This window comes from Mustelus asterias, chromosome 28, assembly GCF_964213995.1.
Source record: "Mustelus asterias chromosome 28, sMusAst1.hap1.1, whole genome shotgun sequence".
In the NCBI taxonomy this organism is placed as follows: domain Eukaryota; kingdom Metazoa; phylum Chordata; class Chondrichthyes; order Carcharhiniformes; family Triakidae; genus Mustelus; species Mustelus asterias.
In genome coordinates this window covers 19,190,882-19,203,337 of record NC_135828.1, presented here as the reverse complement: position 1 = coordinate 19,203,337, position 12,456 = coordinate 19,190,882, and the positions used below count along the sequence as shown (strand labels likewise).

General features: G+C 47.2%; 1 protein-coding gene across 1 annotated transcript in view; it reads left to right on the top strand.

Moving 5' to 3' along the window:
• The window catches only part of wdfy4 (WDFY family member 4), a 245,621-nt gene that overhangs the window by 41,314 nt on the left and 191,851 nt on the right, over nucleotides 1-12,456 (top strand). The window contains exon 12 of the mRNA XM_078199280.1: nucleotides 8,572-9,176. Coding sequence (XP_078055406.1) covers nucleotides 8,572-9,176 — 605 coding nt within the window. The remainder of the gene's footprint in view (nucleotides 1-8,571; nucleotides 9,177-12,456) is intronic.

Genomic DNA, 12,456 nt, shown 5'->3' with positions numbered 1-12,456 from the left:
ACTGCAACTTGTAAGTTTAAGTTAAGTTTATTTATTATTCTTACAAGTAGGCTTACATTAACACTGCAATGAAGTTACTGTGAAAATCTCCAAGTCGCTACACTCTGGTGCCTGTTCGGGTACACTGAGGGAGAATTTAGCACGGCCAATGCACCTAACCAGCATGTCTTTTGGTCTGTGGGAGGAAACCGGAGCACCCGGAGGAAACCCACGCAGACACGGGGAGAACATGCAAACTCCACACAGACCGTGACCCAAGCCAGGAATCGAACCTGGGTCTCTGGCGCTGTGAGGCAGCAGTGCGAACCACTGTGCCATTCTATGTAACATAGGATTCTTTAGGTTTTGCCCCATTGCTGTGTTATATCTACTATCTTCACCCAAGGGAAGCAAATTGATCCAGGGTGGAATTTAATGCCCACCTGCCAGGTGAGTTTGGAGATGGGGGAGGGTCAATATGATCTGGTGGGAGGGTGTCGGGTGGGACCTCGGTGCCTTCCCGCCTCAGCCCTGTTCATCTTCGAGGCAGAAAGTTCCTTGATTGGCCATCTTGCCATGATGCCAGTTATGTCCCGTTGCTGGGAAGATAATGCTAGTTTAAGGGCCAGATCCTATTGCTCTGGCATTCAACTGGGCGTTTGCCACATGGGGAGCTTGAAAGCTGAAACCTTCTCGAGTTTGCTTGCAGTTGGGGGAGGGTGTGGGGCAGGTGCATGGTGGTAGGAGTATCTCTCTCGTTGCCTGATCAAGGGGCTTGGCACCGAGGGAGGGCACAGCTGCCAACCTGCTCTTGTTTCCAATCGCGCACTCCCCTGCCCCAGCCTGTGTGACCTCCGCCCCCGCATCTATCCTCATCCACCTGAGGCCTGGCTCCCTCGCTGGCTTTGGACCTCTGGTGGGTGCACTGCCAGCTGCTACCACCATGCCCAGTGGCGCTGCATGAAGTGGGGTGCTGCTGGCCTCTGGCCATAGCTCTCAGGGGATTGGTGGGTGGGGGTCAGTGCCAGATTTCCACCCCTAAGGGTCTGTGATCTCTGTGTATATTTTGTACGTTAGGGTTTGGGGTGATGGACTGCCGCTTTAAGAGTGCGGGTCAGGTGACCCCTGGGCAAATAGCTTCGTCCAGTGTGGGACCCTGTTGGGCAGTCGGAGACCTGACTGTGAATCTGTTCCGAATTTAAATGAAGAACTTCCAGTTATTAAGCCTACCTCTTGATTCTTATTCACCTTTAATCCATAGTGGTGTACATGAGAGGGTCCCTGATTGGCCCTTATTACTGTGAACCTTCCTCAAATGAGGGGACACGGGCCTCTCGACGGCCATCAAGACCCCTGCCACCTGAATTAAATTTTTTAATGGGGTTAGTGTGGGAAAGCCACAGAAGGCTGATCCTACACCCTTCCCACAGGGCAAAAGAAGGCCATTCGGCCCATTGAGCATGCACTGACCACAATCCCACCTAAGCCTTATCCCCGTAACTCCACACGTTTACCCTAGCTAGTCCCCCTGACACTACCGGGCAATTTAGCTTGGCCAATCCCATCTTTGGACTGTGGGAGGAAACCGGAGCACCCGGAGGAAACCCACGCAGGCACGGGGAGAACATGCAAACTCCACACAGACAGTGACCCGAGCCGGGAATCGAACCCAGGTCCCTGGCGCTGTGAGGCAGCAGTGTTAACCATTGTGCCATCGTGTTGACGAAATTAAAATTAAAATTAAGCCTCATGTCAAGGAACAATGCATCTCCTCACATTAGTTTCACTGGCCAGTTTGATTAAAATATCTGCCATTGGGTAGGGCGTCAAATCAACATTCCAGCTGATCCTCCAGTCCTCTTGCTCCCTCATTCTGTTCCTCCCTCTGGCCGCTCCTCTCCTGATGCGTGTTATCACACACGAGGCTTGATGCTCAGGAAATAAAGGCTTTTATTTGCTGTAACAAGGCAGCTACTAATTATATACACGATCCCAGACTGAGGGGTCCCAGACAGAGCAGGGACCTTTATACCTCTCCCAGGAGGCGGAGCCCGACTGGGATGTACCACAACACTACAATACAAAGGTGTAACAACCCCACCCTAACCCCAACAGCAACAAGTAGAACAACCCATCCCTAACCCCAACAGTAACAAGTAGAACAACCCATCCCTAACCCCAACAGCAACAAGTAGAACAACCCATCCCTAACCCCAACAGCAACAAGTAGAACAACCCATCCCTAACCCCAACAGCAACATATGTACATACTTGTAGTACTGGCCAGACCCTGGCTCAGTACTATCTAGTGGGAACCAACGATGGTTCACCACATCTCCTCACTCGGAGTAGGATGGTCAGTAAGAGGAGGGTCGGGGAGGGAAGTGGTGAGTAGGAAGAGATAGGTTTTGAGCAGTGTCTTAAAGTGGCAAAGCAAGGTGGCAAGGGAATTTCAGAGCTTGGAGGCTTGGACAACTTAAAGTATGGCCACCAATGGGTGAAACAAACACAGTAGCAAATGGCCAAGAGGCCAGAGTTAGAGGCGTGCAGTGATCTCCGAGGGGATTACAGAAATAGAGAGGGGCAAGGCAGGGAGGGATTTGAAAACAAGAATTAGAATTTTTGATGCACCATTGATTACACAAAGACTCGTTGTTGCGAAACAACAGACTTTTATTAACAAAGAATTGGAGCACTCCCAAACCGATAGCTAATCCGAACTGAGGCAAAAGGGGCGGAGAGCAGGCTCCTTTATACCCCGAGAAGGGCGGAGCCCCGGATTGAGGCAGCAGGGGCGTGTCCAGGCATATCATAAACAGACAACTACAGTGGTTCACCGCAATTTTAAAAATCAAAAGTTGTTTGACCAGGACCTATTGCAGGTTAGCAAGCACGGGTGACAGGTGAATGGGACTTGATTTGATTTATTATTGTCACATGTATTGGGATACAATGAAAAGTATTGTTTCTTGCGCGCCATACAGACAAAGCATACCGTTCATAGAGTACACATGGGAGAAGGAAAGGAGAGGGTGCAGAATATAGTGTTGCACTTACAGGGAAGTAGAGAAAGATCAGCTTAATATAAGATAGATCCATTCAAAAGTCTGACAGCAGCAGGGAAGAAGCTGTTCTTGAGTTGGTTGGTATGTGGCCTCAGACTTTTGTATCTTTTTCCCAATGGAAGAATGATGTGGAGATGCCAGCGTTGGACTGAGGTGGGCACAGTAAGGAGTCACACACCACCAGGTTATGACCTGATGAAGGAGCAGCGCTCTGAAAGCTCGTGATTCCAAATAAACCTGTTGGACTTTAACCTGGTGCCATGAGACATCTTACTGTGCCAACGGAAAAAGGTGGAAGAGAGTAGACCGGGATGCGTGGGGTCCTTGATTGTGCTAGCTGCTTTTCCGAGGTAGCGGGAAGTGTAGAGTGTGTCAATGGATGGGAGGCTGGTTTGCGTGATGGATTGGGCTACATTCACAACCCTTTGTAGTTTCTTGTGTTCTTGGTCAGAGCAGTAGCCATACCAAGCTGTGATTCAACCAGATAGGATGCTTTTTATGGTGCATCTGTAAAAACTGGAGAGATATGAAGCGGACATGCCAAATTTCCTTGGCCTCCTGTGAAAGTAGAGATATTACTGAACGGTAGCGTTGGTGCGGAGGGACCAGGACAAGTTTGGAGTTGGGATGACCTCCAGTTGATGGAAGATAAATTGTGGCGATACCAGGCAGGAGAGTGTTGGAATAGTCAGATCTAAAGGTAGCGAGGGTTTCAGCAGTCGATGAGCTAAGACGAGCGATGTGACAGGGGTGGAAATAGAGATCATGAGATCAAGAGAAGTGCTTCCCACAGTCCGAAGATGTGTAGGTTAGGGGGATTGGCTATGCTAAATTGCCCCTTAGTTTGATTTGACTTACTATTGTCACATGTATCAACATAGAGTGAAAAGTATCGTTTCTTGCGCGCTTTACAGACAAAACATACCGTTCATAGAGAAGGAAACGAGAGAGTGAAGAATGTAGTGTTACAGTCATAGCTAGGGTGTAGAGAAAGATCAACTTAATGCAAGGTAAGTCCATTCAAAAGTCTGACAGCAGCAGGGAAGAAGCTGTTCTTGAGTCGGTTGGTATGTGATCTCAGCTTTTTATATATTTTTCCCGAAGGAAGAAGGTGGAAGAGAGAATGTCCGGGGTGCATGGGGTCCTTAATTATGCTGGCTGCTTTTCCGAGACAGCGGGAAGTATAGACAGTTAATGGATGGGAGGCTGGTTTGCATGATGGATTGGGCTACATTCACGACCTTTTGTAGTTCCTTGTGGTCTTGGGCAGAGCAGGAGCCATACCAAGCTGTGATACAACCAGAAAGAATGCTTTCTATGGTGCATCTGTAAAAGATGGTGAGAGTCGTAGCTGACATGCCAAATTTTCTTAGTCTTCTGAGAAAGTAGTGTCCAAAGATGCACAGGTTAGGTGGATTGGCCATGCTAAATTGCCCCTCAGTGTCAGGGGGGACTAGCTTGCGTAAATGCATGGGGTTGTGGGGATAGGGCCTGGGTGGGATTGTGTTCGGTGTAGACTCGATGGGCCGAATGGCCTCCTTCTGCACTGTAGAAATCTATGACTCTCTAAATGCAAATCCTTCTCTACTCAAACATGAAGATATTGCAGTGAAACCTCTGGCATAAATTGATAGTTTTTAGCCTACAGAAAAGTTTGTATTTTCTGTGCAAGTAAATAAACAGTATAATCTTATACATGCAAAATATGTATTTATGTGATTAAGCTGATATATTAGCCTAAATCTAGTGAGTGCACCTAATTTTGACAAATTGTAAAGCAGTCACAATATATAATAAGCGACTGAATTTATTATCTCTCCCCCTCAGGATCCTTATTGCGTTACGCACAAACTCAGATTGATTTGCTAATATATATTTAGCAACTAACGCAAAATAAATATCATTATACTTCCACAATCCGAGCTTGACACAACTGAAAACTGTGTGCTGTATCAAATTAGAGAAAGGGATCCAAATTTGCTTATGTGTAACTCAGTTTGCGTTTTACATATTGAGGCTGGAGGAATATTAAGTCGCCGAGGATTAAAGTGTAACTATATTAAAGGTTGTATCAATAAGGTTATCTATGGTCTTTACTGAAAGGTGTCAAAGCCATTTGCTTTATTTCTATTGGGTTTTATTAAATTTATCTTCTCTTCTTAACCTGTGGCTCTTGTAAGCCCTTGAATGACAATAATGTGTTTTGTTCATTGTTTCCCGTTACATTTTCTCCTGCCATCTCCTTGTAGAAGTCATCTTTGTAATTTTGAGTCCACGGGTTGACTCTTGGGGTGGGGATTTTCCAGCCACGCTCGCCCCCAAGACCAGAAAATCCTGCCCGAGGTCAACGGACCTTTGAATGGTTTTCCCCCACATCCCCCTCGTCTGCTACGATTCCCGTGGCAGGACAGGACAATTCCACCCTTCGCGTTTGTTCTGTAGAAATTGTTTGGCAATTTGTAAACTAAAGATGAACTGTGACTTACAAGTTTACTGCTCCTGTACTGAAATTCGAGGGCGGCACAGTGGTTAGCACTGCTGCCTCACAGCGCCAGGGACCCGGGTTCGATTCCAGCCTCGGGTCACTGTGTGGAGTCTGCACATTCTCCCCGTGTCTGCATGGGTTTCCTCCCACAGTCCAAAGATGTGCGGGTTAGGTGGATTGCTAAATTGACCCCAGTGTTAGGGGATTAGCAGGGTAAATATGTGGAGTTACGGGAATAGGGCCTGGGTGGGATTGTAGTCGGTGCAGACTCGATGGGCTGAATGGCCTCCTTCTGCACTGTAGGGATGTTATGATAACAGCTTTAATGGTCCCTGGAATCTAAATCAACAGGGTGACATAAAAATGGGTTCCATTGGCGGTGACTGTTAGTCTGTAATCTGCAAAAGAATTTAACCTCTCACTCAACTTATTCCGTTTTCTCTTTTCCCGAGGGTCCCAGTTCTCCCAGATGTGCAAGGCGCAGGTTGTGAAAGATGTTTCTTGTAATAGCTAATAGCCGGCTGTTTGATATGGGTTTCCTCACTGCCCTGAAACATTTGCTGTGTTGGAACATTGCTCATTTTCAAATGTTAATTGTGCTCCGGAATAAATTCCCAGGAAGGAAAAACAGCTCAGACCAGTATTCCCATCTCCCCGTTTTACTGGTGTTCCATTTTAATGTCTACAAGACCAGTTTGGACCAGTATTCCTGTATCCCTATTTTACTCATTTTTTCCCCTTCTGGGAGGCCATGTGGCACAGCAATGCCAGCGATCTTGATCCAGATGTTCATAGGGTTCAAATTATATTCCCGTGATTTACAGCACAAAATTTAGGCTGACACTCCCATTGGGGTATTGAAGAGGTATAGGAGGGATAGGTTGGTTTTCCTGCCTTCTCACTCCCCATCTGGTTAAAGCAGAGGCTTTGAATTTGAAGAGGATGATATATTGGTGTGCAGTATGTACTTGGATGTGGACAGTTCGTCAAAATTAAGCCGGACAGATATTGTTGAGTTAAGCACATTCGGTGTTGGGGTTTAGCACTGATGCCTCACAGTGCAAGAGACTCTCCGCCGCCAGTGTCGGGGGGGTGGGGTCCATGGAATGTGACTTGTGCAAATGAGTAGCTGCTTCAAGTCAGTACCCTGTGTTTGGCAAAAGTTTCTTTTCTATATAAGGGCTGTGTTGTACAACAACTGGTGGAGATGACAAATGAGTGTTGTGTGTCACAGATTTTTCTAACAACGTGATCTGAAACAGACGCCTCACCTTCCCTCTCCCATTGGGTGTCAAAAATCCCAAAGCACCAGCTCAAAAAAGAATGGATGAAGTGTCCTGGCCAATGACTTACCTTCCAACCAAAAGCACCAAAATACATTCTCTGACCATTACTGTTTGTGGGAGGTTGCTGTGCACAAGTTGCATACTGCACTGGAGCAATGGTTATACTTCTAAAGAACCTCAGTGGCTGGACACCAGAAATTTCCAGGGTAGTGAAAGGTGCTATACAAATGCAGAAGACTTCTTGTTCTCTCATTCTTGTTCTTCCTGGTTCTTTCTTTGCTCCGTTCTATTTGCAGTTGATTCGATAATGCGCTGGTTAGCCCTGTTTCAATTTCCTGTGTGTGGTAGTTTGAATTGGAATCTCCCCCACCTTTGTTTAAGTGGATAAATCAAAAGCTAACATCCATTTGAATCCATAGCTGCGCCGATCGATGGGAGTGTTAAGTTGCAATGATTAGGGAGCTTGGATTGTCCTTGGGGCCAAGGGGAGATTTAATTCAGATGTTCAAAATTATCAGCTATTTGGTTACAGCACAGAAGGAAAACATGTTTCCACATGGGTGACAACCCTTGGGTGGCACAGTGGTTAGCACTGCTACGTCACAGCGCCAGGGACCCGGGTTTGATTCTGACCTCTGGGTGACTGTCTGTTGTGGAGTTTGTACATTCTCCCCACGTCTGCGTGGGCTTCCTTTGGGTGCTCCGGTCTACCCCCACACTCCAAAGATGTGCTGGTTAGGTAGATTGGCCGTGCTAAATTGATCCTTAGTGTCCAAAGATATGCAGGTTGGGGGGATTGGCTATGCTACAGTGTCCCAAGATACCATGGTAAATTTGCAGGGTTTAAGGGGATAGCACGGAGGTCGCTCTGGGGAAGGTGCTATTTTGGAGGGTCCGTACAGACTCGATGGGCTGAATGGCCTCCTTCTGCATGGTCGGGATTCAATGGTTCCATGGATTCTACTGGTGGGTAGGTCAGTGACCTTGGGGCACTGATTTAAGATAGTTGGCCTAAATTCAGAGAGTAAGTCAGGAGAAATAATTTGCGCAATGAGTTGGTTTGATCTGGAAGCAGATTCAATAAACATTTTATTTTATTTACTTCATTTTACTATTGTCACAAGTAGTCTTACATTAACACTGCAATGAAGTTACTGTGAAAATCCTCTAGTTGCCACACTCCGGTGCCTGTTCAGGTACAACTGAGGGAGAATTTAGCACCTAACCAGCACGTCTTTCAGACTGTGGGAGGAAACCGGAGCATCCGGAGGAAACCCAGGCAGACACGGGGAGAATGTGCAGACTCCACACAGACAGTGACCCCAAGCCGGGAATCGAACCCGGGTCCCTGGCGCTGTGAGGCAGCAGTGCTAAACCACCGTGCCGCCCCAAAAAAAAACTTGCAAAAGAAGACGGGAAACGCGGAGGGGGAATGAGACTCTTTAGAAGATAATGCCGCTCTTAAAACAGCCATCACAGGCTTGATTGTCCAAATAGCCATGTCTCTCTTTTAAGATTGTCTGATCAATTTAAACTTCCTTTCTGATATGCGAGACTACATTGTCGGTGTCTCATCCACCCATATAGGGCGCTACTGAATGAGATTGGCAAACAATGCACTGTGTGCAAAAAATAACAATGATAATTTCTTAGCATCACTGCTGTCCTGTGACTGGGGAATGCATTATAACTGCTGCTGTATAATGGAATGTGCAATTTAACACCATGACCTCTGGTATCTCTCCTTCCACTGCAGTCCCTGTTGAACGTCCTGGGAATGCCAAAAGCCCGCACTGCGTTCCGGACTGCCGGCGGGTTCAACGCTTTGCAGTCGGTGCTGGCTGACATGGAGGGGGCGCTGTGCGACCCGCCTTCAGGCAATTGGGCGACAATGGATCAGAATGACATCTGGGACCTGATCCAGTCAACGCTCTGCACCCTAACCGTCGCCATGCACTCCGACCCCGTCAACTGTCACTTCTTCAGGACTCAGGGCCAGTTTGGCAAGGTGACAGAAGACCTCCGCCTCTTTGGTTGCTTCAGTGGCGAAGGAGGAAGGTTAGAATGCTCATCGAATATTGGTACCAGCAGAACGTTTGAGGAGTTGCTGACTTCAGCTCACGATTCCAAGGAGGACATCCCGCCAAAATTAAGGAAGTGTGTGAAACTCTTTGGTTTCCTGGATCAGATGGCCAAAGGCAAGTTGTCTTCTCCCTGTTCCACTCAACAGATCTATCTGCCTGCAAGTCTCAATGAATCATGCCATGACAATGAGGCGGAGGTGACTGGGAGTCATTGCGATGCATCCAACAGCACAGAGGAACCTGCAGAGAAGCTGTTACATGCTGAACCTGAGGACAGGTAGGATATTACTGAAAAGCCATGTTTAAAGTTTCATAGAATCCCGACAGTGCAGAAGGAGGCCATTCGGCCCATCAGGTCTGCACTGACACCAATCCCGCCCACACCCTATCCCTGTAACCCCACTTATTCATCCTGTTAATAAGGGGCAATTTAGCATGGCCAATCCACCAAATCGCACTGTGGGAGGAAACCGGAGCACCCGGAGGAAACCCACGCAGACACGGGGAGAATGTGCAAACTCCACGCAGTCACCCGAGGCCGGAATTGAACCCAGATCTCTAGTGCTGTGAGGCAGCAGTGCTAACCACTGTGCCACCGTACCACCCATTATTTATTAGTAGTCTTGCGTAAACACTGCAATGAAGTTACTGTGAAAATCCCCTAGTCGCTACACTCCAGCGCCTGTCCAGGTACACTGAGGGAGAATTTAGCACCTAACCAGCCTGTCTTTCGGACTGGGGGAGGAAACCCACACTGACACGAGGGGAGAATGTGCAAACTCCACACAGACGGTGAACCAAGCCGGGAATCGAACCCGGGTCCCTGGCGCTGTGAGGCAGCAGTGCTAACCACTGCGCTACCGTGCTGCCAGGTTTAGGGACACGGAGACAGGTAGGACCATGATGATTGTTAAACTACTAAAAAATCATTAGCAAAAGTAACAGTTATCTAGAATATTCAGTGTAGAGCTGTGTAGGTTCGTGTAACTCACATTTCGATCTATATTAAATCTTACTGTGCATTAATTTAATTCCTTCCAGTAATTCCGTACAGTTTAAGTCAAGGAATTCTAATTAAAGGATTTACCAAACTGCAGGTAATGTGATATATAGATCTAGTGGATAATTATGCTTTACTCCTCAATCAGTAACTTCTTTATTCATTCTCCCTCCCCTTTAGGGGCGGCACGGTGGTTAGCACTGCGGCCTCACAGCGCCAGGGACCAGGGTTCGATTCCTCTGCTTGTGTCACTGTCTGTGCGGAGTTTGCACGTTCTCTCCGTATCTGCATGGGTTTCCTCCGGGTGCTCCGGTTTCCTCCCCCAGCCCGAAAGACGTGCTGGTTAGGGTGCACTGACCTGGACAGGTGGCAGAATGTGGTCACTTGGGGAATTTCACAGTAACTTCATTGCAGTGTTAAGGCAAGCCAACTTGTGACTAATAAATACACTTTACTTTTTTAAGTTCCTTGTTTATAACTTGGAATGGACAACGAGATTGCCAGAACCAGTTAAAATAGAAACCCTACAGCGCAGAAGGCGGCCCATCCAGTCTGCACCAATGACAATCCCACCTAGGCCTTATCCCCGTAACCCCACATATTTACCCTGCTAATCCCTCGAACCTACGTGTCCCGGGACACTAAGGGACAATTTAACATGGCCTAATGCGCCTAACTCGCACATCTTCCCTGGTGCATTAATAACCATTCCGTGTGAGAAAGTTCTTTCGGTTTGGTGGTTTATGAGGCTGATTTTTCAAAAGGCAGTTCTAATTAGCCCGGCCTGGAGTGATCTCATCCGAGATTGATGTGCCTGCACTTTTCAATCACACCCCTGTTCTCCTGTAATAAATTCTACGCTTCATAAAATGAAATAATACCACTGCATTAAAGTCTCTTGTGCCGGGGAATATATCTGTATTAAGGCTACAGAAAGCTCCATTTCTTAATTTAATAAGACTCCAGTACATCCTTGTAAGAAATTCTCGGGATTCGTCTCTGAGGATTTATTCTTGGTGATGAGAAGCAAAACTTGAGTGAAATTCAATTTGAAGTTAGCTGTTTGGGTAAAGGAGCAGAATCACCCAACTTTGGACTCTCAAACCGGATATTTTTTGACTGTTGTTGGAGACTTTCTGTCTCCCAAGACGAAGGACTCACTAAACCTGATCTCTCAAGCTGTGTGTTGCATCTCCAAAGAATCATAGAATCCCTGCAGTGCAGAAGGAGGCCATTCGACCCATCGCGCCTGTGCTGGCAACAATCCCACCTAGCTCCTATCCCCGTAACCCCTTTACTCTGCCAATCCCGCTGACGTTAGACTAAGAAAATTTGTTGGGTTGCAAATCTGGGAGCCTGAAATGTTCAATTGCATAAAAGAAAGCAAAAATGTCCCATTTGTAGAATATGGAAGTCAGGATGGTTGTATCTGGGCTGTCTGAGCCAAGTTTCTGAGATTGATGCAGTCAATGCGTTCCACAATATTCAAATGAGAGGCACAGAGTTATACTTCTGCTTTCACATTGATACAAGTGGGTCAGGCACTTTGTTCCTTGTGGGACCTTAGCTTTGGGCAAATTAGCTTGCTATGATTCCTACATTAAAACAATGCTGAAACTTCAAAGGTATTTTGTAATGACTTCAACAAGGTCCATGGGTTGGATCTGCTGGTTAGCACCGTTGCCTCGCAGCGCCAGGGACCCGGGTTCGATTCCCGGCTCGGGTCACTGTCTGTGTGGAGTCTGCACACTCTCCCCGTGTCTGCGTGGGTTTCCTCCGGGTGCTCCGGTTTGCTCCCACAGTCCGAAAGACGCACTGGTTCAGTGCATTGGCCTTGCTAAATTCTCCCTCAGTGTACCCGAACAGGCGCTGGAGTGTGGCGACTGGGGGATTTTCACACTAACTTCATTGCAGTGTTAATGTAAGCCGACTTGTGACACTAATAAATAAACTTTAATTGAGGTCTGTTAAGGATGTCCAACCTGGCAGCTCTACAGAGACGTATAGGCCGGAATTTGACCGCCCTGCCTGGCATGGGAATTGGAGCGGGTGAGGGGAGATATTGGGAAGGCCCGTTGGTTTCGGGACAAGCGGGTCCGTAAAGTCCTGTCCATAATGTGGAGTGTCCGGGTCACCAGGGTGAATACTCTGTATTGGAAAGTGCCTGAGTATTGCCAACCATTGTAAATAACTCAGTTTTGGTGAAGGGACACTGGTCTCTCATACTTAACTATCAGCAATGTGCTTTGGGAAACTCTGAGATGGAAGGCAAAACATGACTGCAGAAACAGAAAATGCTGGAAAATCTCAGCATGCCTGACAGCATCTACGGGGAGTGAATAGAGGGAACGTTTTGAGTCCAGATGACTCTTCGCCAGAGCCTTGAATGCAAGTGTGTCCACGTTAGTTATCAGTTTTAGTAAGATTGAAAACTTCCCTTTGACTTTAAACTGGAGATTGTTTTGTCAGTGGATCAAATATCTGTGCCGGTTGGTCCACTGGGGATTCGAGAGTGCCTTCTGGGAGATACCAGGAATGAATTACATAGATTCAAATT